We start from the raw sequence: 27,170 nt of genomic DNA on the forward strand, positions 1-27,170 counted from the left end.
CCTGAGTCATCCACATTCAGGTAAGAAGAGAGCAGGAACACCTTGAATAATAGCATCCCTTTATTTGCTGACACCATTACAAAAACTGATTACATTAGCAACCAAAAAAAAAAAAAAAAAAAAAAAAAGGAGTGTTTACTTGAGGTTGAAGTCAGAGGCAGCTAATCCCAAAAATGTAATTAAGTAAAACAGTGTACAACATCAGTATTAAAATGTTATATCCCATTGGTGACTTTACCACATTGGAGTTTTCTGAACAAATTTTATTGAACAAAATAAGATAAAAGATTACGAGTTTACTGTCTCTCCAGGAATGTAAAGGTCTAATTATCCAAACTGCTTTGTTTTTATTATAAAACTAAACTCTGGAGGTGTCTACAGAGTTGGGTTTTTTCTTTAAATCAGTAGTCTAACAAGGATTAGAAAAGACAAAACTCTGTTCAGTGTTTCTGACGAAGTAGAAAGGGTGAAAACATAAATAAGGCTTTAATTTGGCAAAATATAATACAATGCCTTCTGCTCTCCTCAAATTAACGATTCCCCCGTGACTTCATTCTGCAAGAGAAACACAAAACACCACATCAGCCCAGCAGTTTCCAAAGGGCAGTGCTGAAGCAAACCTGTGAGCCGCTTCGTTAGTGTCAGCCCACGATGAAACCCTGAGGAACAAGCCAGGGTGGGGGAAGCCAAGCAAGAACAGCTTCCCAGAGCAGGCAGCACCTTCCTCCCACGTGCACTGAGCCCATCCTACAAGGCTGGGCTCACCCCACCACGAACCTTATTGGCCCTTAAGACCAGCTCTGCCACCCCCACTGTATTACAGAGGTAGGATCAGGAAAAAAAAAAAAAAAACAACCTAAAGCAGGAAAAAACACAAGTCTCCATCCTGAGTAGATGAGAGGGACTTCTGACACCTCTTGGAGCAGCTCATGCAGTGCCAAGGCTTTGCTACCTCCCAAACTGAACAGTTCACAAGCCGCCTTTAGACCCGGCTCAGAGCAGAGGCTTCCTGAGGAAGTTTAGTGTCTCGAGTTTATCTGACCATTAGCTAACTTTGGGTCATTTAAGAAGTCTACCAGCATGATCAAGTCAACCACAAAGGCCCAGGTTTCCCAGCTGGCTGTATATTAATATAAAAGCCTTGTTCATGCATCTATAATTGGATGAAGAGTTCATGCCAGACTGATGCTTCAGACACTCGCATCCCCGTGACCACAGCAAGCCGCTGCTGCGAGCTCAGCGAAAGCCCAGGGGGTTATGTTACATCCTCCATCCCAAAGCAATCAGAGCACTGAAGTGTAAATATTTAGCTGGGATGAAGGAAATAAGTCACAGGCACCCGAAGAACCAAACTCTGGGAAAACCTGCTGCGTGAAGCAGCAGGTAGGGGAAGGGACGAGAGAGTTACATGCCAAGAGAGGGACGTGGGATGCAAGATCAGCCCCGGCTAACTGAAGTATGGGTCCAGAAAGAAACAAATTCAGTGCCTACTAAATCTTTTCGTGATTTGCACATAAAGTCTCAGATTTTGACACCTGACTTGCCAAATCTGAACAGGGTCCCACCATCACAGAGCGGTGTCCTTCCTGACAGCCACCCACCAGTTCAAGTAGACGGCCACCAGCCACACCTACCTACTAGCTGGTAGTGTTCTCGTCCCTTTGACAGCATTTGGCTTACTGACACGAGCAGCTTCTTGAGATGACCTACATCCTGGTTAAGATTCCCCGCCACATTTAGTCTTTTATCAGTCAATTCCTGGAAGAAGTAGGAAAAAAAAAAAAAATCATTAAAAACTCATTTACAATCTAATTACCAAGAAAGCCTAGAATTAGATCCTCCGTACAAAATTACAACTCCTTGTGCAGACGGGAACAATTCTCGTAAGTCAGAGGGTTATGGCCACATTTAAAGAGAACATGGTTCAAAGTCAAGAAGCTGTTTCCTGTTCCAAGGAATTACCTGCACTCACCGAACGCCGACAAGAGCATCGCTGACCTCTAGCTCCCACCCTCCCTGCCCAGGAGTCCACTTACTCGCTGCTTCCAGGAATTGTGCTCATAACCATGGCTGATCCAGCCTCAGAATTTATGATCCCCGGAGCCCGCAAACCCCACGTGGATGAGAGCCCGTGGTTGATAACACAGGCTGCTCAGCGCAGCGACGGTGCGCCCAGCGGGAGGGATGACTTCTGACCCCCACAGCTGCGACAACAAGGCTGCTGGCCCACCAAGGGCTTGGTCTGTAGGAGGGTTTGTGGGGTGGTGCCCTCAGCGGTACGTAATACCCAAGCACAAAGCAGCTCCAAGCTGTGAAACCATTTGAAGCTGCTGGCTGGAGATTCACACCTTTCCCCCGGCAGAGCGCAGCGCTGACAGTCCTGCCCAGGCTCAGGACACGCTGCCTGCCAGCCAGCCCACGGGGTCACCCGCCGCTCCAAGCCCCGGGGAAATTCCTGCTTGCCAGTCACACCTGCACTTGGAGGAGGGCTTCACAAAGCAGTCTAAGCACCACTCAACACCAAAGGACAAAAATAAAGCTACCGAGGGCTAGAAAACCGGCTTCCTGCGCTGAAATGAAAATGCTGAGCTTGCTTTTGTAAAGAAAAATAAGTGCCTTTTTTTTTTTTTAAGGAGTTCAACAGTTTATTAACAGGGAAGTGTCACAACTGGAAATGGACTCTTCCCCTCTTGCGTGCCCTCCTCCTCAAAGTCAGCCTTGCTGAGCTAACAGTGATATAATCACTGTTTCATTATCTTTATTGATTAGCTCCTCCAGAGACGTACAAAGAACTCCACACCTAAAACACACACATCACTACTCCTTATTCAGCTCATAATACGGACGGGAAGATAACCTGTAGGAGAGCTTTCCCTTCCAATTTCAACAGCTAAAAATAAGCAACTCTGCTTTGGTGTCAGCAATACAGAAGTACCCAATTCTCAACACGAGCACAGAGGTGTTTGCAAGCGCTCAGCGTCGGCCAACCCCGCTCCAACTGAAAGTGGTTTTACTAACAGAATGAGACTGATGCATAATGCTGTTGCAAATCTCTCCCTAGAGTTTCACGGAAATTAGAGTGAGTTCAGTGAAGGCCACTTTCCCAGCTCCCATTTGGCTGGAAACGCTGCTAGACTTGCTGTAACGCAGAGCGAGCAGTAAATCAAACTCAACCACCTGCACCATTACAGAAACTACTCCGAGCTCCAGCAAGAGAACAAAGCCATATATTACAAAGCTCTTACTTGAGTGAAACTGGTAAATATTTTTCTACTGTAGAAAATCATTGGGAATTTGTATTAGGGTAGCCTTAACCTATTTTACCCTTAATTAAAGTAGAAAATCAGATCTGTCAAGACGGAGACTTCGCTTCACAATCCCATACAGATTAATCATAGAATGGTTTGGGTTGGAAGGGACCTTAAAGATCATCTAGTTCCACCCCTCCATGCCGTGGGCAGGGACACCTTCCATTAGACCAGACTGATGAAAGCATAAAGGCAAATGCAATTATCATCCCAGAAAACGAATGAATCGCAGCACCGACCGACAGTGCCGGGTATGAAAGTGCATGTGCATTAGCACAGAAACCACTACACGAGCAGAAGCAATGAAGGAGCTTTTCAATTCACTCTCATCTCTGGAAAGAGCTTTTCTCTCCCTTATTTGCTTCCTCTCTCTTCTGTTTTGTGGCTTCACTAATCTCAGGCAGTGTTTACTCATGAATTATAGACACATCCCCAACCCTCCTGGGGCCAATCCTGACCAGCTCCTGAGGGATTTGGGCTCACCACAGTCAGACTGCAGCTTCTGCTAACCCAGGATACAAGGCTGCCTTAGGCAGTCCTTGCTGTGCCCCAACCCCACGCTCTCCGTGACTCAGGGGAAAGCACATCTTTGGAATATGGGGATGAAGAGAGGAAGAAGAGGATGGTAGTGGTGAACCCCCTGTGATCACAGACCTGGTAGCTAAGACAGGTGCTGAACTGAAAAGATTCCCCTCCACTGTGCTCTACAGGTGCATCACTTCTCATTTTCAGTGATAATTTTTATACTTAGATTTGGGCTAGGGGGGAAAGCACATTTGATTTCATATAAGCCTCAAAGTAAGTTTACTGCCTAAGCAAGCGCTGAATATAAATTACTGCCTTAAAGCATACTAAAAGGCACCCTTTAGTCATCATCTAGTCCCATAACTGACAAGGAAGCTGATTAGAAAAACTAAATGGTCTATTTTTAAATAGGAAGAAAAGGAGTCTAAAGAAAACACAGAGAATGCGTTTGAGGGTTTACACAAGCATCATTTCTCAATTTTGTGGGTTGGTTCCAGTACGCAGAAGGAACAAATATGCTCATTTTTGAGCATGTGTTTTCAGGTCCTTCTTAAAAAAAGAGTCACTGTTGCTAGGTGGAAGTGGCTGGAAGAGTTTCTTTTTTTAATCTCAGAGCTATTTTAAGCCAGGTTTTTAGGCTTCTGGGGAGACAGCTTTTTTTTTTTCCCTAAAAAAAAAAGGCAGCAAAAAGAGCTTGGTGAAGAAGATAAAGAAAACGTTCTAATTCTAGCCTCTGCCAATGGCTACCTGTCAAGAGAGCTGTTTAGACAATTAATGTATTTTTAACTAACGAAGGCTTAATTACAGGTTTATTAGAACTGTTTTTCCACACTCCTCTTCAGAATAAAACGACGGATATTCTGGAGGAAAGCTGGTTAGCGTTCCACAATGTGCCCACGCTGCTAAAGCGGAGTGATGCATGAGCCAGGGGGGTTACACAAGTTAAAGCTTAAGCAGTTAAATCAAACCAGCATATTCAGGCCACCACAGGGCACATCTAATGACACCTGGCTCAGGAGGGCTCACAGTGTGACCAGCCCCAAAATGCCACAGCTGACAGAATCGGCATTCTGATGTACCACTTGGATAAGCCATGAAGGCACAGCAGAGAGGACACAGTTTGGCATTGGCTTGAGGAGGGCTCTTCTCCTCCAGCCTGCTGCAGACAGGGACACAGAACACCTGATTGTCACCATCACCGACTGGCCTCTGGCTGGCAACACAGGAGAGGGCTGGACAGAGCTACCATCCCTGCTAGCCCCCAGGGTTGGGACATCCGTGGTCTCCGTGACTGATCGCTCTGGGAAAGCCATCTCACTTCTGCTGACAGCTACAAAGGCAAAGAATTTTCTACAGTACTCCTCAGAAGACTCCTAGCTTCCTCTCACAGCTGATGAAGCTGCTTACTCTCGGGAACTAAAAAGAAGTTGATGGGAATTATTTGTCCTATCAGCAAGTGCTCCTCTCCCCCTCAAATGACAGTGTTTCCTTCCACTCTACTCACAAGAAGAAAATGGGTAATGTGTTCCACTGACACCACTTAGCTGTGTAAAACGTGCTGGGAAGGCATCTGCTTTAGCCTTCCCCTTCCCAACTGCCTTCCAGAAAGCTGTGCTGAAGCTATTTTGAAGCTGGTGTGAAAGCTCTAGTTTCCGGAGATGGAGAAGCCCAGTTACTAAGCCACAACTCAACCACTTGTACACATGGTGTCTTTTTCAGGGCCAACACTCAGGAGTATGAGCTACACAAGCAGTTCAGCAATCATCTGTGCTAGCAGGAACCCACAGGCTCACGGGAGTTACCTCCAAGCGTGAAAACAGGCCACCCCAGACAGAGCCCACCCAATTCCAGACCCTGTGACTGCAATGCCATTACCGAAGGATATAAAAAACCACCACCGGTCTGGAGAGCCTCCCACCCACAGCATGAGGCAGTGCTCAAGTCTCTTGCTTACAGAAGCTCAGGCTAGCAAGATTCTGCTGCTGGACCACATCAAGGTCAGCACAAATTCCCAGGAGCCAGGACCAGCTGAAGTTGAACTCTGGCACCTACCAGTGGCTAAGGACAGGCTCTTGCCCACAGCTACAGAGGCCCAGAGGAGTCAATGTTCTGGCAAGAGATATTCTCTGCCTTGGTGTTACAGGATGTGCAAAACTGCCCACCACCTTTGGCGTTAGAGATGTCAGCAAGTGCCAACGCAACAGTTACTGCTTTAAGCTCATTTAGTTATCAGCAGATTTATTTTTAGCTTCCCTTCTTGAAGGGAGAAGTCTGGGGATCTGTCCACTCTTGCCCAAACCAAACCCACTGGAATCTCACGTCCAGAATCTCTCCTCTTCCTCCTTGCAAATCCGAGCCATGGGATCAGCCAGGATCCAGATGACAGCACAACTCCCTTGGGATACAGCTCCAGGATACCACCCTGACAAGCTGTAGGACAGGCAGTTTCATCAAGCCTTCATTTACCATCAGCAGCAGAGATCCTGTTCCTGTGCTGGACCTCACTTCCCAAAGTTCATATCTGCACGAGATTTGCATTGCCCCTGAGCACAGGCTCAAAAGAAACACTCACCGACTCTGTGCAAACATCGCTGTTTTCAATAACATTGGCATCACCAACAACTTTTCCAATTTCTCTCTCAAGAGACGCCAAAGACTCCTGGGCCTGTAGGGGAAAAAAGCAACAAAACCACACAAACAGGGGAGGCACAACAATTAGCAAAGGCTGAGAAGCAAACCCCCATCCCTGCAAGAGCACTAGAGACGGAGATAAAATATTGTTCAGAAGGAAATCTGTTTTATGCCAGATTTGCTCAGGGGACCACCACATTTGCCAAGATTGACATGTCTCCTTACAATCAGCATGTTGCATGTCAGCCTGCCTGCGTTTTGAGAGCAATTCTACAGGGAAGCTTTAATAGTCTCATGTCAAGTTATTAGGCAAAAATTGTGCAGGAAAAAATGTTGCGCAAGAGTAGCAGAGCTGGCAGGTCTCCAAAAGCCTAATCATAGATCTGCATTTATACAGAATATATCATGAACCATGGACATCAGCACAGGTCGTTTCATATGTCAACATCCAATAGAATTGTCCTGAGCAACATGTTTTAAACACCTTCTTACAGTAGGTCTCCTTTACCTTCTCACCTCCTGGCAGGGATTTTGTGGTCATCTGTCCCGGTTCCAGGCCAAGACCTGCCCCACCAACAACTCCCCCCACCACAGCCCTGCAAGAATTCAGCCCAATTTCCTTAGTATGCATCTACTGCAGGAGGAACATGGTGTTATATACACAGCCTGGAGCCAGAGCTCAACCACTCTGCAGGCTATTCTTGTCTCCATTTATCAATTCTCCCGTGAGAGGTGTGTTTCTGGGGTGACAGACAGCACTGAGACCTCTCAGGCTCAAAGATTTCTCACTCTAATCTATCTTGCAAGAGCAGCCATTGAGGAAGAGCAGAGGTAACCCACCTGCTTGTCTCATCAAGCTTGCGCAGAGCTAACTTTAAAGATTTGCAGTCTCCTGGGTTATAGCCGATTTGTAACCACGTGCAAATGGGCAGATGGCTTGTAAACCACTTGTAACCACTGTCATTTGAGACTGGATTTAAAAGCTTCAGGCTGTGGTGTGGGTGCAGGGCTGTGGAATGGGCTTTTCATTAGGCTGGGTTTCTTTAAATAATTATTTGTCAGCCCCAAATAACCACTTGTTCCCACTGGCATAAAATTATCATGAAGAAGAGACTCTTCAAAGATTAAACAGACCTGCTAGTTGCCTTTTTATCATTTCAGACATGCAGGTATCTTACATGAGCTCTTACACCCACTGTCCCAGTCACCTGGGGAACCAGTGAGGGAAGTGAGACACCCCAGCAGGCAGGCAGCCTCCTCGAGACCCTCAAGTCACCAGGTTTTCCAGCACTGAGAAACTAGAGATCTTGAGTGGTTTGATCATACCTAGATCTGCAACTGGTGAGGGTCTCTGCTTACCTTGGGCAAGTCACCAGCTACCTTCTGTCTCTCATTTTGATCAACTTTGAGTTTTGATAGTGTCTCATTTAGCTGTGTTTTCAGCTGCAAAATAGTAACAAAGAAAATCAGTTTTCCCTCACACACACACACACACAGATTTCATTTGTCTGTCCCACGGATTAACCCGGTGCATACTGACTGCAAAGGGAGTAAGATTACTAACAATTACTGCACACACTGGATTAGTCAACATGTATGATGAGCTTTACAAGGACAGTCAAGGAAGAGAGACTTCATCTGTAAAGATAAATTTAAAGAATGGAAACTACAGAAGGAAAGACATCAGCTTCATTACAAGTGTTTTCAACTTCTAAACTCTATTGCCAGTGGGAATATTAACAATACTGACAGTACATAAGTCTCTCCAGCACTCTTATCACAAAAGTCAGCCCAGACTTCAACTTAATTCACAGCAAATATGTAAAAATGTAGATTGTCATCTTCCTAATTCAGGCTAAACAGTCACTTTACTGCTGAATAAACTAAAAAGCTCTACTTGTCATCTTAATAAAGCACCACTTATTACAACTGTGTTGACTCAACCAGTCTGTTAATGTCACATTAAGGCATGAATCACTGACAGGGGTGTATTAAGTTGTCGATTGTGTTTAGATTCAATCCAAAAAAAGTGAAACTATTTCAGTCAAGAGGGATGAATACTTTGTACTGGCTGCCCTTAAACTACAGCCTTCCAGAGGATATAAACATTTTTTAAAGAATATTTCGATTGCTCTTCAACACAGCATACAGAACCAGACACAGCACTTAAGGCTTGAGCCTCAAATAGGAGTGCTAACAAGAAGCTCGAGTGCCAATTTTGTTGGATTTGTGCCTCTGAAGTGCACTGTGCTAATGTTCACTATTCCTGCTGTCAATCTTCTTGGGAGCCAGCAGGGGATTAAAGAACTGAACAATAGGCTACTCAGAGCCCTGAATTCTCACTGATTCCAAACCTACACATTATATTTGTCTCACCCTTGGAAGATTCCCCCAGCTTTAGAGCACCTGGACTGAGGGATGCTGGTTTTCTACATTTTGGGGAAGCACTGTTGTGCTCCTCTGCGGTTTCAGCTTCTCTCCTTGCTCACCTTATATATCAGTGGGAAATGTATATTGAAGTCCCATCATTTCTATTCCTCAGCCTCCTTCCTACTGCAAAAACCCCTCGTACACACTGGACAGCATTCCTGAGCCATTTGCATGAAGGCAGCTGTTTACCACCTCCTCACGCTCCTACCAGCACAGCATCATCAGATTGCAGAGTCAAGCTGCCCTAGCAGGGAGCTCAGCTTTTTAAGCTTTTGTTGTTACAGACATAATAGATTGTTGCCTCTTATATTCAAGAGGTTGGCGTTTACTGATTAACTCTAAGATACGCATTCAATTCCCATTTCCCTTGCTTTCAAAACGAGAGGCTTTGATTGCTGAGGCAGGATGCTAAGCAATGCTGTACTAGACTTGCCAAGCATACTATTAACTTAAGCAGACTGTTATTGTGGTGGGTTTTTTTAAAAATCAACTATTTTAACCCAGTTACATTAGTGGCAGCATCCCGGTGAGATCAGCAGCTCAGCTTGTCAGGAGAGGTTGTTCCATCAATTACTCTAAAACCCCACAAAGACATGGTGACAGAGTCAACCTTCCTCAATTCTGACCCAAAAGCAAGAAAGTTCAACGCAAGCAGAGGAAGGATCTGACTGCTCCTGCAGCTTTAAAAAATATGTCACTTAAACAAGTGAGAAGTGAAAGGGCTCAAACTGGAAAACCATGCATCTTTGGCTCTATCTGTCTGGCCTCGGTTAATACAACTCCTTCTTGAGAAAACCTGGTACAGGAGCATTATTGACTGGAGAGCATTTCTAGACAAACACAGTGCATGCACCAAGCCAGCACAGCTGTTCAGCCACATCAGGATGCCAGCTGCTGAGGCTGGATACTCTGAATTAATCTAACGTTGGTTTTGGCCAATTTCTGTACATACAGAGGAGGATGGAAAAGGTTCTGTACAGTCAGAGCATGGATACCACAGCTGCACCCTCAAAAGCTTTGGAAAAAAAAAAACAACCAGAGAATAATCCCCAGGTTAAACCAATATGAGCACAATTTCTGTTGCTTCAAGGACATTATATTTGCTGTTGTGTACATCTACACTGTAAAACATTGATTCTTAAGGAGTTTCAGGAATGAAAGTCTTATAGACTTTGGAAAAAGTCTTAAGAACCAGACATGCTATTGTTAGGAGCAGAGAAAGAGACAAATTGTAAAAGTCACGACTACATAAATGATTGCAATGGACAAAAATATCAAGCTGAAGAGGTTAGCAGAACAGACAGGATTTGAAATAAGTCTCCGCTTCATAAGTATGCTGGGAGCCTAGTTTGTGCCCAGCAGAGAACAAGCTTCTTACCAAATTTAACTCTTCATTCTGTCTTACTGCTTCAGAATATGAATCATCAAGTTTTTTCTGCAATTCAGTCAACAGATCTTTGAGCTGAAATGAAGTTTAGAGTTTTAGGATTTGTCTCCTTAGGATGCCCACTTTTCTTCTGCTCAGTTATTAGTGTGCCGCTCTACCCTAAGGTCACAAGCATATAAACTCCTCAGCCACAGGGGCTAAGCATTAGATTAGTTTGCCAGCCAACTGGTAACCAAAAGAAAAAGCACAGTTTGGTCAATGATCTTTACCTCTCTGACTTCTGAAACATAAGTAGATCGTTCTATTTCTGCCTTTTCTAGTTCACTTTCCAAATGTTCTCTCTCTTTTTTAAGCTAGAAACAGAAAAACAGAGTTAAAACAGACATTTTTAATGCTTTCTTGCAATATCATTTTCTCAATTTATAATTAGTTATAAATTTCTGTCAAATATTTCACGTTTAGAGAGCATTTCAAATCCGGTGATTGCACAGCACAGATTTAAACTGTCAACTTAAATGACAAAAAAAGAAAAAGCATCAAGCCCAAGATCATCAACTAGCAGTAAACTGCTCAGTCTCACAAGAAGGAGCCCAGTGAGCAAGTAAGAAGTAAAAACCAGGACAATTTCCAATACCCAGCTTCTCTGCTTCTCAAAAACACTGGCCAAAAGATTCAGTTTAAACTGCAGCACAGGCTGCATTACTTGCAGGAGAGAAGTCCTAGAAGTCCAGACTTACAGCGTAAGTTTAAATCATGTTTAAGTAACAGAAAGCTTCAAAGACAAAAAAAACCACCTGCACGTACAGTTTCAACTTCTTTGATTTCTTCCTTTAACCTCTCTACCTCATGCTCCAAAGAAACGACTGAAGAACGCATCTGCAGTTTTCAAGAAAAAGAAATATATCATTTAGTCGGGTTGGTTTAAGACAAACTCTCCATATACAGACAAGCTTGCTTCTTTGATTTAAACATATTCAGGATGAAATCACAGTGAACAAATAAAATAAGATGCTCACTCAAATAATTCAATATACTGAGTCTCCATTAGAACACCTTTCCTACTTCTCCCAACGTAAGAAATTCTTTGACTTTTAGAGCCTAGATGCCCAAAAGATTGGAATATAAGGACTAAGCCAGTTGTCTGTTGGCGATGGTAAAGGAAATACCTTTCCTAGACAAGGAAGACCATCTCCATCCATGTACTATACGTAACCAAACCCAGCATATTTAGCCTTATTAGAGGCTGCATAAGTGCAGCAGATGGTAGCACATCTATAGTTCAAGATCTGACAGCCTTTTATAAGCTCCTCAAACAAGATGTTTATAAACCATCTATCTGTTTGCTCCAGGCTCATACTCTGGCACTCAAATTTACTAAGCAGAACCACTTTGGAAATAATTTCTTTCAAAAAAAGCACTTTGACCTACTTTAATTCTAGATTAGGAAAGAAACATAAAAGGCTTTTTTCTTACCACTTTTGCTATCAACAGAGCCTTCCTAAAAAGGAAAGCTTTGCAGCCAATTTCAAGTGTAATTAGTTGACCGTAATGGATTAAGCAGCATTTTAACAGCTTCCAAAAAATTGCTGTGAGTATATGATGCTTATATTTTAGCATAAAGAGTCTGGACTTTGAAAAAAAGAGGTACTTAACAGAAATATGGTCAGAGTTGCTAGGATCAGAAAAATATCTATTCCTGGGCACATTAATAGGACACATATACATTCCTGAATCTTTGGCTTCTTATCCCATCAGCATTAATACTACTATTACTATGTGCTATTTGGCTGCCTCCTGCACCACCTGCCAAAGACTGTGACACAGGCTTGTCATAGTGGTCAAAGACCTTATACCTGTGCTGTTCGTTTGTTCTTGCTTCTCTAAAGATGGCAACAAGAATAGCTGATGTCTTTAGACTCGTGTGACTATTCCTCCACTTTTTAGTTTAAATGGAAATATGTTCCTCGAAAAAACAAGAATTACTCTTAGCATGAAACTAAGTGTCAGAGCACCAGAAATACTATTGTTATAAGAAGGGATTATTCCTATTATACTGGTTGCAGGCTTCACCTTCTTTGTGCACTGGTCACACACAGATCAAACCAGGCAGCCAGGGCTGTTCCACACCTGCCTTCACAGCACTCAGACACACTCTGCGACTTCAGGCAGAAACCGCCTGGCTGCCGCAAAAAGCAGATCTTCAGAAATACCTGTTTAAGTTCCTTCTGTGATTCTTCAACTTTTATCTTCCATTTGCTTTCTTCCTCTTCCACACTCCTCTGTAGCCTTTGTAAAATCCCCTCCTAAGAAGAGAGCAGGGTTTGAAAGCGTTCAGCAGAAGAAAGGCAGCTTGCAACATCACAAGGCACAGGCGACCAGACATCCTGCTCACCGTCTCCGCCAGAACCGATTTGTATTTCTCACACTCCAGTTGCAGCAGTACGTGCATTTCCTCGGCCTCCTTCAACTTCTGCTCCATGGCCTGGCAAAGGAGAAAAGGGACCAGATGAGTTACGTCGCAGCTGGCAGGTTTGACTTCTATTATTTATCTTAGCTCAACAGGCACGATGGTTGTTCAGACAGGCAGGACTGGCTTTCTAACCCAAAGACATCAGCAGCAAGTGAAATGTTCACCTACAGCTCTCAATACTCCATTGCAACCTTCATGTGTGTTACTGCACTAACCCCGAGTTACCTGAAAACAAACGACTTGCAAAAGAGAACTGAGATTTTGAATTTCAACGAACAATTCGACGAGGCCCTTTCCAAAGATGCAAAGACATTTTTGATTTACAAGATGCGAACATGCATAAAACGATTTCCTTGTCACCTGTTCACCGATTTGAACTTCACAATCCAGAGCACAATTTGCAAGATTTATACCAGCAAATGTCACGTGCCATACACAAGGAAGCTATCCACCATTTGTGCCTACCTTGACATCTTCAGATCCCGAAGCCTCTCTCAAGTATTCTTTAGCCATCTTTTCAAACCCACATATCCATTCACTGTGGCTCTGTTGGGAAAAGTATTCGGTTAAAGCTGAGAATAACCCGAATAAATCTATCTTCAGGACATTTGCCTCCCAACTGCAGGCTTACATAGCTGTGTTTCAGTCTCCTAATTCCCCAGAGCTAACACAAAGCCTGGCAGCAGTTGTTGAGCTAGTACTGCAGGCAGCCGAGCTGACAGTCGGCGGGCAGCAATCCAGGAGTGTGAGGTTGTGAGACACACACAGTTCACAGGGGCTCGGAAGTGCTGAAATACAACTGGGTGACAGAGGTCTCCCCACAAGCGTCAGGGCTCTACAAAGAGTATTTCAAGACTTAAGGGAATCTTTGTCAAAATCCCTGAGCAGTTAAAACAGATGCTTGCTATGTAATTCTATGGACCTCACTAACACTGTTTTATAACCTTACAGAAACAGTCTTTTAAAGACTATTTCTAGTTCATAAGAAGACTGATTTTAGCGTATTTGAGAATAATTTTAAATATGAATATTTAAAACCTCTAGACATTACAAATGAAACAAAGATGCCATTTTTCCACCCTCACTTCCCATCATTCACACAATACGAACCACACGAACCCAACGCACTTCTCTCATGAACAACTGAAAGCCCCCAAGAACAAACAAGTGGAAATTGGTGGTTTTCACTGGAACTTTGGGAATGAAACAAACCCTCCTGAACTGTATTAACTGTCACTGAGGCAGCACAGTCCCTTCAGAAAGGGGAGCCAGCCCTTATCTGCATAATTGCCAGGGAAGATATGGATCCCCATCACACCAGACAGTGAGCAAACATACAGACAACCTTAAAATTTATTATCTTGGTTAGACATAAGATAACACAAGCAGATGAATCAGATGCTGGGATGGTTAGGAAAAAAAGATAACTTTTCCTTGTTTTAACACTTTTCTTCAAGTAACAGTCTGAAGCTTTGCCTCTCTGCTGCTGGCAAGTACAGGTATTACCAGCAGAAGATACTCATGTCCCACTGCAAAAGCCTTGGGGCAGAGGGGACTGTGGGGAACCACTGCAGACTGCCCAGCACAGCAGGACCATAGCTCTCCAGCCCCCAGCAGTAGGGTAGGAAAAGTCCCTTCTCTTACCACATTAGAAGGAAGAGAAACTTTAGGGAATAGCTTCTGGAGTAGCTCACGTGTCTCCACCTCGGCAGCTTCCAAATGCTGCTGCTTCTCCTAAACCAAGAGAAGGGCTCATGTGAAACTGGGCAACATGCTCCACAGACCTGGCAAATAGCCTCTTCTATGCCTAGAGTAACTTATTTAACCCCAAAAGTCATTTTTTTAAGTGAGAAAGGCACTGTAGTCTTTAAAATTGCCAGTAAATTGCTTCAAAAATTGACACTGAATTGCTTCAGAATTTGGCCTTCACATTTGTTTGTGCTTAAGCTTTTATTTTCTTCCTCCAATCTAGCCTGTTTGCACAGAAATTACACCATCATTCACTTGTTCACAACACAAACTACACCGTGCTGAGTAACTGCATCCACAGATCACACCAACCCTGCCACTCAAAGTTGAGCGATCCCAAACCCAAGAAGTTTGGTCAATCAACATTTTCGTTTTTTTAAAATCTGTACTTATTTTAAACAGTTTTAGGTGGAAAAAACATCACCATAGATTAACATCACCACATCAAAAACAGAGAATTAAAGTCAAAAGGAAACTTTGTGTTAATGCACATTTGAACCAGGCCAAGAAAGCAAGACTGTATCTTCTAAATATTACCGTTTAAGTACTCAAGAGGGAAACCCTTACATCCTCCTTCCCCAAGCTTGGATGCAATGGGAAATAATTATTAGAGCTGTGTGACAATCTCAAGGTTTTCTTTGTCATTGCTCTGCAGATATACATACACAGAGCCAAAGGCACCACAGATCTATCATTCCATTTATTTAACATTAAAAGCAAACCAGCCACAGGCAGTTTGCTTGCTGTGCTTGTGGCAGATTGGTTTAATTTAGCCATAGGACGCTCAGGCTCCCATGTAAGTTTAAATGTAGAAAGCCTGAAACCCTATGCAGAAGGCAGCTTTCAGCAAAAATCCTTTGCTAGTGTTTGGGTTTGGTTTTTTTCTCTTGGACATCAGTGTTACTGCGCCTTGCTGCTCTGAGTTCCTCTGCTGCAAGAGATCGGTGGCATAAGTAGGTTGAGATTCAGAGACAGAAACGGACAGGAGACATTAGGTTGTGAAGCTGTGCTAAGCGTGTTAGTTTTCAGCAATTTAGGAACCACTGAGAAGTGGCAAATGGCTGTTTGATGAAGTCTTCCGACTGCAAGAGAAAGCAAGCAAGCGTTAGCACACAGCAAAAGCAGGTACACAACTTGTCTGAACGCGGGGCTGAGCGGAGACATCTCCAAAACACAGACGCACAACCCCAAACTGGAGCTCCTCTGCTTCTAGCTACCTGACTTGTGGCTTTATTTTAATGCCCTTTTTTTAAAAAAAAAAAAAAAAAAAAAAAATCTGCATGGTGACAATTAACACAAGATCAGGCTCCTAGCAAACCCAAGCTCCTTTCAGAGCAATTCACACCCCGTATAATTTTGAACATTGGCTCTGACGGGACCTGTCGAGCTTCATACGCTTTCAAGGACAGAATTCACAGCTGCGGTGACACCATTCTACTGAGAAATTCCCAGGTTTTTAAATAATAATCTAGTTCTTCACAGGTCCAATAAAATTTATTCAAGCACAGTGAAAGCCCAGTAGATGAAAGCAGGTTGCTCACCCGCACAGTTTTTATTCTAGAGCTCCCCACAAAGAAAAAACGGTTCACAACAGCTCTAACAATTATGCGAACAGAAATCAAAAGTCAGCATGCCCACAAACTAAGGATTAAAAAAACAAATAAAAGAAACCTAAAGACAACAGGAAGAAGCAGAGGTGAGAGTATATGAATGATCACTCAGAACAGACTATTTAAATTGCAGTAAAAGTTAAATGCCTCCATTTCATTTAAAAAAACCAGCTGCAGATCTGCTTCTAGCTTAACGCATCATTTCTAGCAGTTAACATTACAACCTTGGCAGTCTTGTTCACTTTGTCCTGCAGCAATTTTTCAGTTGATGCCAATGCTTCCATTGCTTTCCAGTTTTTCTCCCGAAGGTCCTAATCATTTTTAGAAAGAATGATTTCAGTTCAGCCAATATTCAAACTGTTTCCGCTTTTACTTCAGAGATATATTTTGCATTACATTCCACCATTTGCATTTAAATGCTGGTTACTGCAAGATGATTTTGCTGGGTAGGATGACATACACTAGCAAAAACAAGTGTGATGTTCAAAGAGTTTGAATGAAAAGGGGGAAAAAAAATGCCAATTTCTGCCCAACGTGCCCCCCTGTCCAAAACTGATCCAAGTGTTACTGCAGAGCGTATCGCTACAGCGACCCCACACTTTGACTGCACTTGTAAGAAGAAAGAGGGAAGTTTTCAAAAGTAGTGAGGAACACAGACACCAAACCACAGATTACACAACAGAGTGTTAGGCATGTCGCACTGCAGAACCCAGCATGGACCCCAGTATACATGGAGGTGTACACATTGATGCCCCTGATCTTGCAACCAGATTTAGCTTGCCTCAGCCCAAACCTACTATGCCAGGGCTGATTCTATAAACACAAAGCTCAGGGCCTTGGTTCGCAGCATTCACCCAGGCAGCTCTCTCCACTGGACCCAAAGAAAACTGGTTTGCTGCTCACCAGCCCTCCTGGGAGGTTCTGGGATCTCAGCAGGGGGGAGCACGCCCCAGATCCGCATGGGAACATCACCGCGCCGTGCTGCGCTCCTGCATCTTTCTTGGCGAGGTCATCAAACGTGTACTCCACAAGATGTCAACGTGCAAGCTCAGTTAGGAGGCTCAGAGCTCTTATAAAAAGAGCCTCACAGTTCTTATCTAGGAAGGATGGTGGGCCTTGCAGGGAGATTACAGTGCTTGGGATTTAGATTCCCCGCCCCCCCCCCCCCCCCCCCCTCAGAGCAATCTTTCTGAAAAGTAGTATTTTTTTTTAATTCACCAAAGTGGCATCCAAATCCTAGCACTATTTTTTACTTAACCACTTCCACTTGCCTGCTATCCTAAGGGCTGTTTCACAGGATATAGGAACAAGATTGGATAAAATTGTGATGTGGAAAGCTGGGATCTACAGGCATGATCTGCCTTCAGCAGTAGCCAGATTTCTGCCTGCACCACAAAGGGTACTTAGACCTTGCAATTCCCCAGGAAACAGGCATGCCTATGCTCTACCATTCCAGCTCATCTGTCTCCTGAGACTACTCAACTACTTTCCCTCTACTTTATTTCAGCTCTTAAGCAACACTATTTGCTCAAAAGCTCACATCCTCAGTATTTTCCTGGTGCATCTTCCTTACACTGTCCCACTTTTAAGCAATAAAGCTTATTGCACAGTATTCATTGGACTTTATAGGCTATCAAGGAGAGACAGGTGAGCTAAAAACCCTATATTTTAACAACTTTCTTCCATACGACTTGGAAGATGCCATTCTCTTGCCCTCCACAGGTGATGTACAACAAGGAGGTAACTTCACAGCTCTGTGATGGAAGATACAATCTTTACTTCCACCAAACAACTCACACTGCATCAGCAGCAGCTGCTGTAAAGGAAGGCTCACTGTCCTTCACCTCCTTCAGAAGATCGGGATTAGTCGCTCTTAGGAATGGCAAGAGCCAGACCCGAGAGCCCTAAAGGTAATGCCTCCTCCCATGTCCACACACAAGGACCGTAACTTGGTCAGAGTTCCCTTTCAGCCTCCCACCCTCCCTCCCCAAACTCCCTCTTCTTCCCCTGGCAAAGGACGTGTTTCTGAACAGGGCTAACAAAACTTAATTCCCAATCTGAGAACTTGCTACAGGATGTGTCCCCCACCAGCAAGTCTCCTCTCTCTCATCAAATCAGCAAGTTGTCCAAGAGCTCACAAAGCCTGGAGCAGTAAAATGAGGTATGTTTAGTCACTCCCAAGAAGAGAGGAGTGTGTCCAGGGGACACAATACAGCAAACAACTGTCAGAAACATGTCCTCTGCAGAATGCCTTAGGCATTGAGGAGTACAGCGCACACAGGTTTGGCTGTTCTTTGGGGTTTAGGTTGTTGGGGTTTTTGGGGGCGTTGGGGAAGAATTTCCTTACGTTGTTCTTTTTCCTCTGTTGCTCAAAAGCATTTCTCTGAGAGGCGAGCTCATTTTGGAGACTGGCGATTTCCTTCTCTTTCCCTGCAACCCTGAATTAGCAAAAAGAACCACGAACAAGTCAGGAGACATTCTAAAAGTTTCAATTGAAGCACTGACACCCCTTCACATACACTAACGTGCCTTCCCTTCCAGCAACACACTCTTTGAAAAGCTGCTCTCACTGACTTGGCAGCACCACTTGCTTCCTACTGCTCTGTGAACTGCGGGCTGCCAGAGCAAAGCCCGTTGTAAAGCTGTTGTTTGCCTACAACAGGCATCTGCACACATTTACCAAGGCCACAGAAAGGCAACACATTAGACGAGGATAAGTCAGCCAGCCCACACTAGTACAACGCCACGGAACAGGCACTGCCTGCTGGATAAAAGCATTCTTTTTCAGGCACCTAGTCCACAATTTATAAGTCATTTAACTTAAAAGAAAAATAAATCAGGCAGCCAAAAATGCATGACAGTGGCAATTTATGTAGCACAATATAAGCCGGTATGGCATTAGCTCCCACTTAGTTCTTTAGTGTGCTTCAGCTTTATGTTTCAACACATTTTTACCCCTGAGATTTTCCCTCGGAAGAGATTTCCGCCAGATTATTTTATAATATGAACAACCCTCTACTAAGATGAAGTTCCAAGAAAAAAGCCTGTCACTTTTGCTTGAAACACCAACATTTAACTCTTCAGACATACAGCTGAGCTGGCATGCATTTAAAATTAAATCAATCATGACTTGCTTACATTGTGGGCACAACATATTGCAAGCACTGTCTGCAGAAGACTGCAGCTGAGAATTATTAGTGTGAGCTGAATTTCTACGTTCAAGTTTTATTAGACAGTAAAGATCTGGTTTTACTGGCCACTTCTCACACACTGATATTGTACATTTGGCATTTATTTCATCTTTTAAATTTCCTGAGCGATAAGTGACATGAAGTGCTTATTTACTGCATGCAACTTCTGGCAGTACTCACACTTGCAGAAGCTCCTCACTTTGGACAGCCAAAGATGCCTAATAAACAGATCAGAAACTCATTAGGAGCAGATCAGCAAAGACTGGTGCAGGGGGCATGAGCTGCCTTGTTAACCAGACACTGCTGCAACACTAAGCAGCTGCACTCTTGGCCTCCAAGAGAGTCCTGACCAGCGTCCTTCGGCCAGAAGCCGGGCTGTGATACACCGTGTAAAGACAGGGGTGGAAAGCTAGGTGAGAACACAGCAGGCATAAGGTAGAGCACGAGGCTGCAAACTCACACGATAAAGGGAAAAAGGAAAAGATATGCAACCGCCAGAAAAGCTGGCTTTGTGCAATACGACCCCAAAGCTGCCCCAGGATTTTAGTGGTCAATACGACTACTGGTTTTCCATGCCACCCAGACAAGCTACCACCACCCCCTTCGACTTCACTCAGTAATTGGAAGCTGTACCTGTTTGCAATTCTCCTGCTTTAATTCTTGAAGTTGAACTTTAAAAGATTCATTTTCCTTTTGCACGTCCTGTTGAGAGAAGAGGCAATACAGACACGTGTATACATATAGATACACACTCACAAAACACACACACTCCTTACAACACAAAGCATTTCTACCAAAACTCTACCTGCAGCTGTTTTACTTGGCTTGCAATTTCTCTCTCTTTTTCTTCCACCACAGCTTTCAACTTCTTCATTTGTTCTTCTTCCCCTTTCAACCTGAAGAGATGGTTTAGAAAGAAAGAAAAAAGGGGTAAGAATTTATGCTAAAAAGGGATGGACGCCCTAGCTGGGACAGTTTTCAGCAGCAGAAGATAAATATCTTTTGTATGTTATATATAACAATCAGCCAAAAGGAGAACACACACACATAGAAGAAACCATTGCACTATGGCTCCAAACCAAGAAAGCTAACAAAAATACATGCCAGCTACGACAACATGTATTGCAAACACTTACCTGCTAAGAACTGGCCTGAAGCAAGCTATTTGTTTCATATGTCAATCAGCAAACACATTTAGTCATAGCTGATCTCAACACCATTCAGAGCCAAAGTGGGAGAGAAGCAACTGATCACCTGAGCAAATCCTACAAGCCAGCTGGATGTGAAGGTGCCAGGGACAGTCTCCTAAAGGTGAGGCTGCCTTAGGTACCAAGTTCTGGCTATACAGGAGCTCTGCTGGGAGGGCAGCACGTTACACAAGCTGCTTTGAAGACAGAGCCCTTTTTGGCACAGGTTCATACAACCTTCTTCTGACTTAGAGCAGCCAGACAAAGCAGAGTCAAAACAGAGGAAAGTCTGGCAGCATTTCTCCATAAAACAGGAGCTGGAGAATTGGCTATTGCATCTCAGACTGAAAATGGCAAACTGTATCTGTTCATTGCTTTTACCGACTCAGCCACACGCACTTAAAATCCACACTCTTTTAAACATGCTAAACAGAAGGAGAAATTATCACTAGACACAAGAAGTAGCAGCAATTTCACTAGTTAGTAGAGCCCTGGGCGATCATTCACTTTCACAAAGTGTATGAGCACTACTACTTAGGCACGCCAGGCAGGGACGCCAGACGCTTGCTATTATACACAGCAGCAGACGTGCTGGCTGGTGTACGTCCATCAGCACTAACAGCTTATTTTAGCAAAGCCCATAAAATTCTTGAAACCAATTCATACATTCCAATTTAAGATAAGCGCCAGCACTGAATGCATATTATCAGCAGGCGCTTGAGAAACTGCTACTAAGCATACTCACAGGCTCTCCAACTCCTGGACTTGGGATGCAGCAGGTAACTGAAAAACAAAATAATTCTCAACTTGATGGCACGGTAAAGCTTTCAAATTAACAGCCACTCTTTGCACGAGCAGGGGCACCACACGGCTTGCAAGATACTCGCCAAAAAATACCAGGAATTTCGCATCAGACATTGCTCCAAGAATATCTAAGTATGATGGATTTCAGGAGCACAGCTTACACCAAGCATCCCAAACTTCACACCAGCCAATTTCTCTCCGTTCCACCTTTCCCCTGGGATAAATTCCTGTCTAGACATCCACCCAAAACAAAAGTGCAACTGAAGTTTCTCCCCTTTATCATCGGCAAAAATCACAGCTGAGCTGGAATACCACCTCACTGGAAAAACTCTTCCATTAAGTAACACCTGGCTTCAAGGATGTCCAGTTGCCTGTCCTCAAGTCCAGTGCAGGAACTAAAAAGCAAAAATATTCCACCCAGTTGCAGCTTCTGCAACAGATAAAGGCAGGAAGAAACCACAGCAAAGTCTGACCACTCCAAGAGCAGCTGTTACATTCAGTTACAGCAAGAGTTTCTTCATGACCACAGCCCTGCAGAGATGCTACTTCAGTCTGGCAAGGAGCTACCTATGAGACAGCTGTGATTCCATCTATGAGCTTCAAAGTTTTCAGACCAAAGCTATTCATCACGCACTGTACCATCCAGGTTAAAAAAAAGCTCTCAGAACCCGTCATCCATGTAAAACCCGTTTCAGATGAACACAGCTGAACTCTGCACTGTAGACTGCCAGTTTAGCCAAATAGGATTTAAAACAGCTCTGTAGGTTGAAACCAATGCAAACCCTTTGCGAGAGGTAGAGGACAAAACCAACATCTTCCAGTTCAATGCAGTAGCATTCCCAAACCACATCCACTCTGCAGGCCGTACCTGCTGGAGCTGTTGCAGGTTCTGTTGTTCTAACTCCTGAACTTTACTGGTTAGTTGTGCAATAGTATCCTTCTGACCCTTTGGACAAATAGAAAAAAGCAAGTTTAGAACTGTAAACATAACTTTTCCACAGCCAGAAATATTGCAACAGAACATATTTCCCTCTAGAATACCAAGGAAGCCTACCTGCAGCCATTCTCCTTTCTTAACAATCTCTTTCTCCTTCTCTTCCAATAAGGCCTCCATGGTTTTCACCTGCTTTTCCTTCCCCTTCAACCTGTACAATTAAAACACACACAGACACAGCATAAACCCTTGCTCTTTTATCCATCTGGAAAAGAGACATCCTGTGCTTTGCAGCACATAACAAAAGCAGCATATGCGATCAATGGCACAAACACAATTCACCCACTAAAAACCAACATGTGAACACTTCCCCTGCAGTCTGGATTAGCAGGAGAAGCCCTTGATCAATGGTACTTCTCATTAAGTGAAAGCAGACAAAGTCTGCACTGACATATATTGCAGGAATTACACACACATGTGCTCTCCTCATCTAAAAATATTTTCTTCCCCCTTCCCAATTGGGGACACGAGGGACTGATGACCACAGTGGCTAAATTCTCACTTACCCAGCCAGCTATGGCACAGATATTTCCAAAGTAAGTTTGCCATAGTGACTTGCCTATATCCTCCCATCCTGACTTGAATTTAATCCCTTATAGTTTAATTGGGACTCATGAAGCCATGCAACACTTCAACTTGTTTGCTGTCTCAGACAGGACCAAGTATTTCTAATAAGGACACACGTCTACTAAGATCAGTGCTAATAGCCTGGATCATTTCAGTGAAGCACAAACACAAGGCAAGATCATTTTAAGTTAAAATAGACTGGAGCGGGGAAGCAAGGGGTGCACAGGGCAGATCAGACATGTTAACAACTGTACTTACAGAGTCTGAAGTTCTTTGACTTGTGATGTAATCGACACCTAAAGAAAATAATCAGTACTTCAGTTCAATGCACATGGAAAAAAGACATATAAATGCTATAAACTGCTCTAGGCAGAAACAGGGGAAACTCATTAGACATTATTAAAACAAGCACCATTTGTTACAATGATGTAAGCACAACCACACTTTTTTTTTTGGTGGGAAAATAAATTATGAGAAGGCAAGTGTCTCCACTATTTACTTTCTCCACATTTAAAATGTGACATCCTGAGCAGAAAAGAAAATTGTGCAAATGGGAACACAAGCAGGCCCACTGGAGCACCCTTCCACCACGAGAGACAGAGGAAGAAGCAGACACTGATGATGACAACCATCTCACTAGCAGCTGCAGCTCAAATCAGAGATCATCCCTGGTCATTTCGACCTTTGCACAAGCAAGTGCTTTTCAGATGCTCTCTGCAATGTCAGCACTCCCTTAAATTCCAATTCTAAGACTGAACATGGATTGAAGAAACGAGATTTAGTAAGAATATTTCCTTTGAATTTTGTATAAAAGCCTGACAGTGGCTGTGTAGATACTGGCTGTCCAGACAGCTTAGTTTAGTCCTCTACCACAACATGGCAGGAGTTTCAGACATTCCCAAAAAAATATTCTGCTTGCAGGAGACCAAAAGGTGCAAAATATACCACCTTTGGAGCAAGAATCCCTCACATGTAGCTCTCCAGAGACAACAACTCTAAACTGCATTTTGTTCTGGGCTCTGTGTCAGTTCCAGGGAAGGAAACACACACAAGCAATTCCTCCAGTTCCTGGGAATTTGCTTTGGAGGAAAAACCCAAGACGGAAACACAATCTCTGAAGCTTTGCCTAAAAAGGACAAAAACTTTAACACTAAGGAAAGAAGAAAAGGAGGTGACATGTTGGAATGTAGCTAGAAAGACTGAAAAACAACAAAAAACCCCCACCACAAAACAAAACAAACAAAAAAAGAGTGCAGACCAAAAAAAACAATCCACACACCCCACACAAACAAGCAAGCAAGCTTCCCGACAGCACGATGGATTAAGCTGCCTGCAGAATGGGCTCCCTAAGGAAACGTGGGTTCCCGCTGTTTTGGATGCTAGGCAGCAAACATGCCAAAAAAGCCAATACTCCTCCATTTCTGCATTCCTGAGAGCTAGAGTAAAACCTACACTGCCAAAAATAGGCTTTCTTTGGACACTGGAAAGAAAACAGGCTGAGATTTACCTGGAAACCAGACACTATTTGGGCCTGTAGTATTGTTCTAGCTACACAGAAATGGAGAAGCACCTTCAGCCCTTGAGATTTCTGAGTTGCCAGACTCAAAGCATGTCCCAGGGTTTCATGTTTACCACAGGAACAGTATGCAATAGGCCCAGCCAGAGCTACAATGCTTTAAGTTATAGCAATTCTTGCCAAATTTCATACTAAAAGTCCAAAAAGCTCAGGCATCCAGAGGAATGTGATTTCTGAAGAACAGCAGTAGTTATACTACATATTTAGAGCTTTATATTCAGGAATAGTGTAGCTCTACCATTGAAAAGTTCCCTTTCCCAATGACATTCACCAGTGAAAGAAAACACTAGAACAGAAATGAGTGAGCAGGCAAGGCTGTTTCACACTTCTGGCACTAAGGTATTTTACCTGTTTTTCCATCTCAAGCTGGGAATTTCCTACTTCTTCTTTCAGAGCCTCTATTTCCTGTGTCAAAGCCTTTTCAATGACAAAACAGACAGGATTGGACAATGGAAACACAAAAACGCCACAAAAATGGATGCTACAAATTCATCACTACAGAATGCCATGCAGTAACAAATAAATGGTAGTCGGTGGCATAGACACACAAAGGCAGGCAGGTATTGTAGAGATAGATACCTGAACGGTCTTCTCCTTGTTTGCTACTTTGAGGATTTCAGCTTGTAGGAGTTCTTCCACTGACTTTATTTTTCCATCCTTCTCATGGATCCTTAAAAAGAGCAAAGGAGCAATATCAGCTGGCTGAACAAATGTGCTATTTGAGCAAATACACAATCTTTGGTTCTGTTACCACATCACCAGCCTCTGGGATCACAGTGGGACCAAGCAGGAGAAACAAACAGGAGGAATAAGACTGGGAATAGTGCAGAACAAGCTGGCTTTATATAACCAGTAGTTCACATGCTAAATAGAAACAACTACTGTCTAAAAATGCAACTGAAGGTATCTATAGTCCCTGGAATGACACACACTTAACTTCAGCATTCACTGGACATTCCAGCCAAGTATTTATCAACTTCAAATATCCACACAGAGAGTGAAGAAGCTCACCCCTTTCAGAATGCCTACTGAAGAAAAACAATTATCCGACAATTCAGCGCAATGCCTCATCTAGTCAAAGTTAGGCTTATGAAGTTAATTGCTTAGCAGAGAAGCAACTTGATTTTCAAAAAGGTATCGACCTGACGTGATGTGTTTCCAAAGTGATAATGCTTCCTGCCACACACACATACACTTCACCCATTTAAAAGCAAATGATTTCAGAGAAGCAAAACACTTGTAGTCATGGAATAAAGACAGACAGAAGTAACAATCAGAAATTAAATCCATGCAGTAACTTACACTTTCTGAAGTTCTTCCACCAGTGATTGGAAGGAAACCTGTTCAAAACAGAGCTTCAATTTAGAAAAACAGAAGAGAGTAAAACAATCTGCAAGTGTTGAGGGGTAAGAAGAGCTTGAGTATACTCTGCCACTGGGTAAAATAAGTAGCAGCCTAATGGCTTTATCTATCTGGCTGCTCCTGAGAAAATTAACTGTTGGTCTGCAGTTCCTGGCAAACCACTAATACCAAGTCTGCTGCAAGTTCCACAAAAACAAAAGCAAACCCACACCATCTTCACCAGGAGAGGCTGAGGTTCAGGACCAGCTAACCTTTTCATACGGGCACTACTGTACACCTCTCCATAGTTACTGTGCTTCCCCTCACCCATAAACAATTTACTAGAAATTAAGTGCAATCCTGGGCTGTCCAAGCAGAGCTGGATGTCAAGGAAAGGCACTTCCCAATCAGCACCAAGTGCACGTTAGAAATTATAATACTGTGACCGTGTCACTGAACAGAGACTTAAGCAGAAGGGGGCTAAATCACACCTGCACAGGTGTGGGTTAACACTAGAAAGCTCATACAGCATGAGCTGCCTACCAGCTATGCTTGCTGCACAAGGCTGCTGGGAAAAAAAAAAAAAACAACCTACACCCATATCAGCATGTGGCAAACACAAACCAACCCAGAATCACCACTGAATTGGAACCTTGATATCTGCCACATTTGACACTTACACAAAGGAAATATTTGACAGAAGTATCAGCTCCAGACCAACGCTGGAAGAAAACAGGATGCTTTGCCAATAGGCTTCAAAGGTATCTTCACCTTTTTCCCTTGACTTTTGCAACCACAGCAAGATTCTTTTAGATTTAGTTTAGGTGTAATAGGAGTTTTAGATGAAAAGTACTACCTGCTCCGATTGCTGGATTTGCAGACTTTGAAGTTCTTTTCTCAAGGATGAATTTTCCGTTCGCAACGCCTTTGAAAGCAGACACACAGATAATGAGACTCATTTGGTGGGGAAAAAGTGTTAAGCTTGACAGAAAAGTAATTTCTTTTAGAACAACTAAAATACTTTGAAACTCTGAAAGAGACCCCCTTCTGCAGCAGCTGGAGCCAAAGTATTCAATGGACTCATTATTCATTACGGACAGCTCAAAGTGGGCTTCAATCTATAGGAAGCTAGAGTCCAGGGAAACATGAAGGTGACATGGTCACACCTTTGGCTGTTTAGTAACCTGACAGTCTGCTAGCGTGCAACTCCTCCCCAGTACAGGGGTGTCAGCGATGCACCTGGAATTCAGGGACATGAAGACAGTGAGCATTGTCTTGGCTATGTCTGGGTAGAGAGGACACAGCTTTCTAGCAAAACCCAGATGAAAACAGACAGGGATTTTTGTACTGGCTTTTCAGACTTCTCATCACTAGCTTCCTTATAAACAGAAGAGGAAGGA

The 27,170-nt window shown here is 43.5% G+C and overlaps 1 protein-coding gene across 1 annotated transcript in view; it reads right to left on the reverse strand.

The window, feature by feature from the left end:
• Positions 1 to 458: 458 nt before the first annotated feature.
• The window catches only part of KTN1 (kinectin 1), a 77,774-nt gene continuing 51,062 nt past the window's right edge, over positions 459 to 27,170 (reverse strand). Inside the window, exons 20-44 of the mRNA XM_074909192.1 lie at positions 26,627 to 26,695; positions 25,732 to 25,769; positions 25,009 to 25,099; positions 24,778 to 24,846; positions 23,112 to 23,149; positions 22,347 to 22,437; positions 22,161 to 22,238; positions 21,234 to 21,271; positions 20,107 to 20,197; positions 19,935 to 20,003; positions 19,482 to 19,519; positions 18,458 to 18,548; positions 16,335 to 16,421; positions 14,396 to 14,485; positions 13,217 to 13,297; positions 12,674 to 12,763; positions 12,492 to 12,584; positions 11,086 to 11,157; positions 10,551 to 10,634; positions 10,273 to 10,356; positions 7,824 to 7,907; positions 6,406 to 6,498; positions 5,193 to 5,206; positions 1,635 to 1,741; positions 459 to 555 (exon numbers count right to left, since the gene is read on the reverse strand). Coding sequence (XP_074765293.1) covers positions 551 to 555; positions 1,635 to 1,741; positions 5,193 to 5,206; positions 6,406 to 6,498; positions 7,824 to 7,907; positions 10,273 to 10,356; positions 10,551 to 10,634; positions 11,086 to 11,157; positions 12,492 to 12,584; positions 12,674 to 12,763; positions 13,217 to 13,297; positions 14,396 to 14,485; positions 16,335 to 16,421; positions 18,458 to 18,548; positions 19,482 to 19,519; positions 19,935 to 20,003; positions 20,107 to 20,197; positions 21,234 to 21,271; positions 22,161 to 22,238; positions 22,347 to 22,437; positions 23,112 to 23,149; positions 24,778 to 24,846; positions 25,009 to 25,099; positions 25,732 to 25,769; positions 26,627 to 26,695 — 1,785 coding nt within the window. The 3' untranslated portion in view covers positions 459 to 550. The remainder of the gene's footprint in view (positions 556 to 1,634; positions 1,742 to 5,192; positions 5,207 to 6,405; positions 6,499 to 7,823; positions 7,908 to 10,272; positions 10,357 to 10,550; positions 10,635 to 11,085; positions 11,158 to 12,491; positions 12,585 to 12,673; positions 12,764 to 13,216; positions 13,298 to 14,395; positions 14,486 to 16,334; positions 16,422 to 18,457; positions 18,549 to 19,481; positions 19,520 to 19,934; positions 20,004 to 20,106; positions 20,198 to 21,233; positions 21,272 to 22,160; positions 22,239 to 22,346; positions 22,438 to 23,111; positions 23,150 to 24,777; positions 24,847 to 25,008; positions 25,100 to 25,731; positions 25,770 to 26,626; positions 26,696 to 27,170) is intronic.

The sequence above is a fragment of the Athene noctua genome, chromosome 6 (assembly GCF_965140245.1).
Source record: "Athene noctua chromosome 6, bAthNoc1.hap1.1, whole genome shotgun sequence".
Classification (NCBI taxonomy): Eukaryota; Metazoa; Chordata; class Aves; order Strigiformes; family Strigidae; genus Athene; species Athene noctua.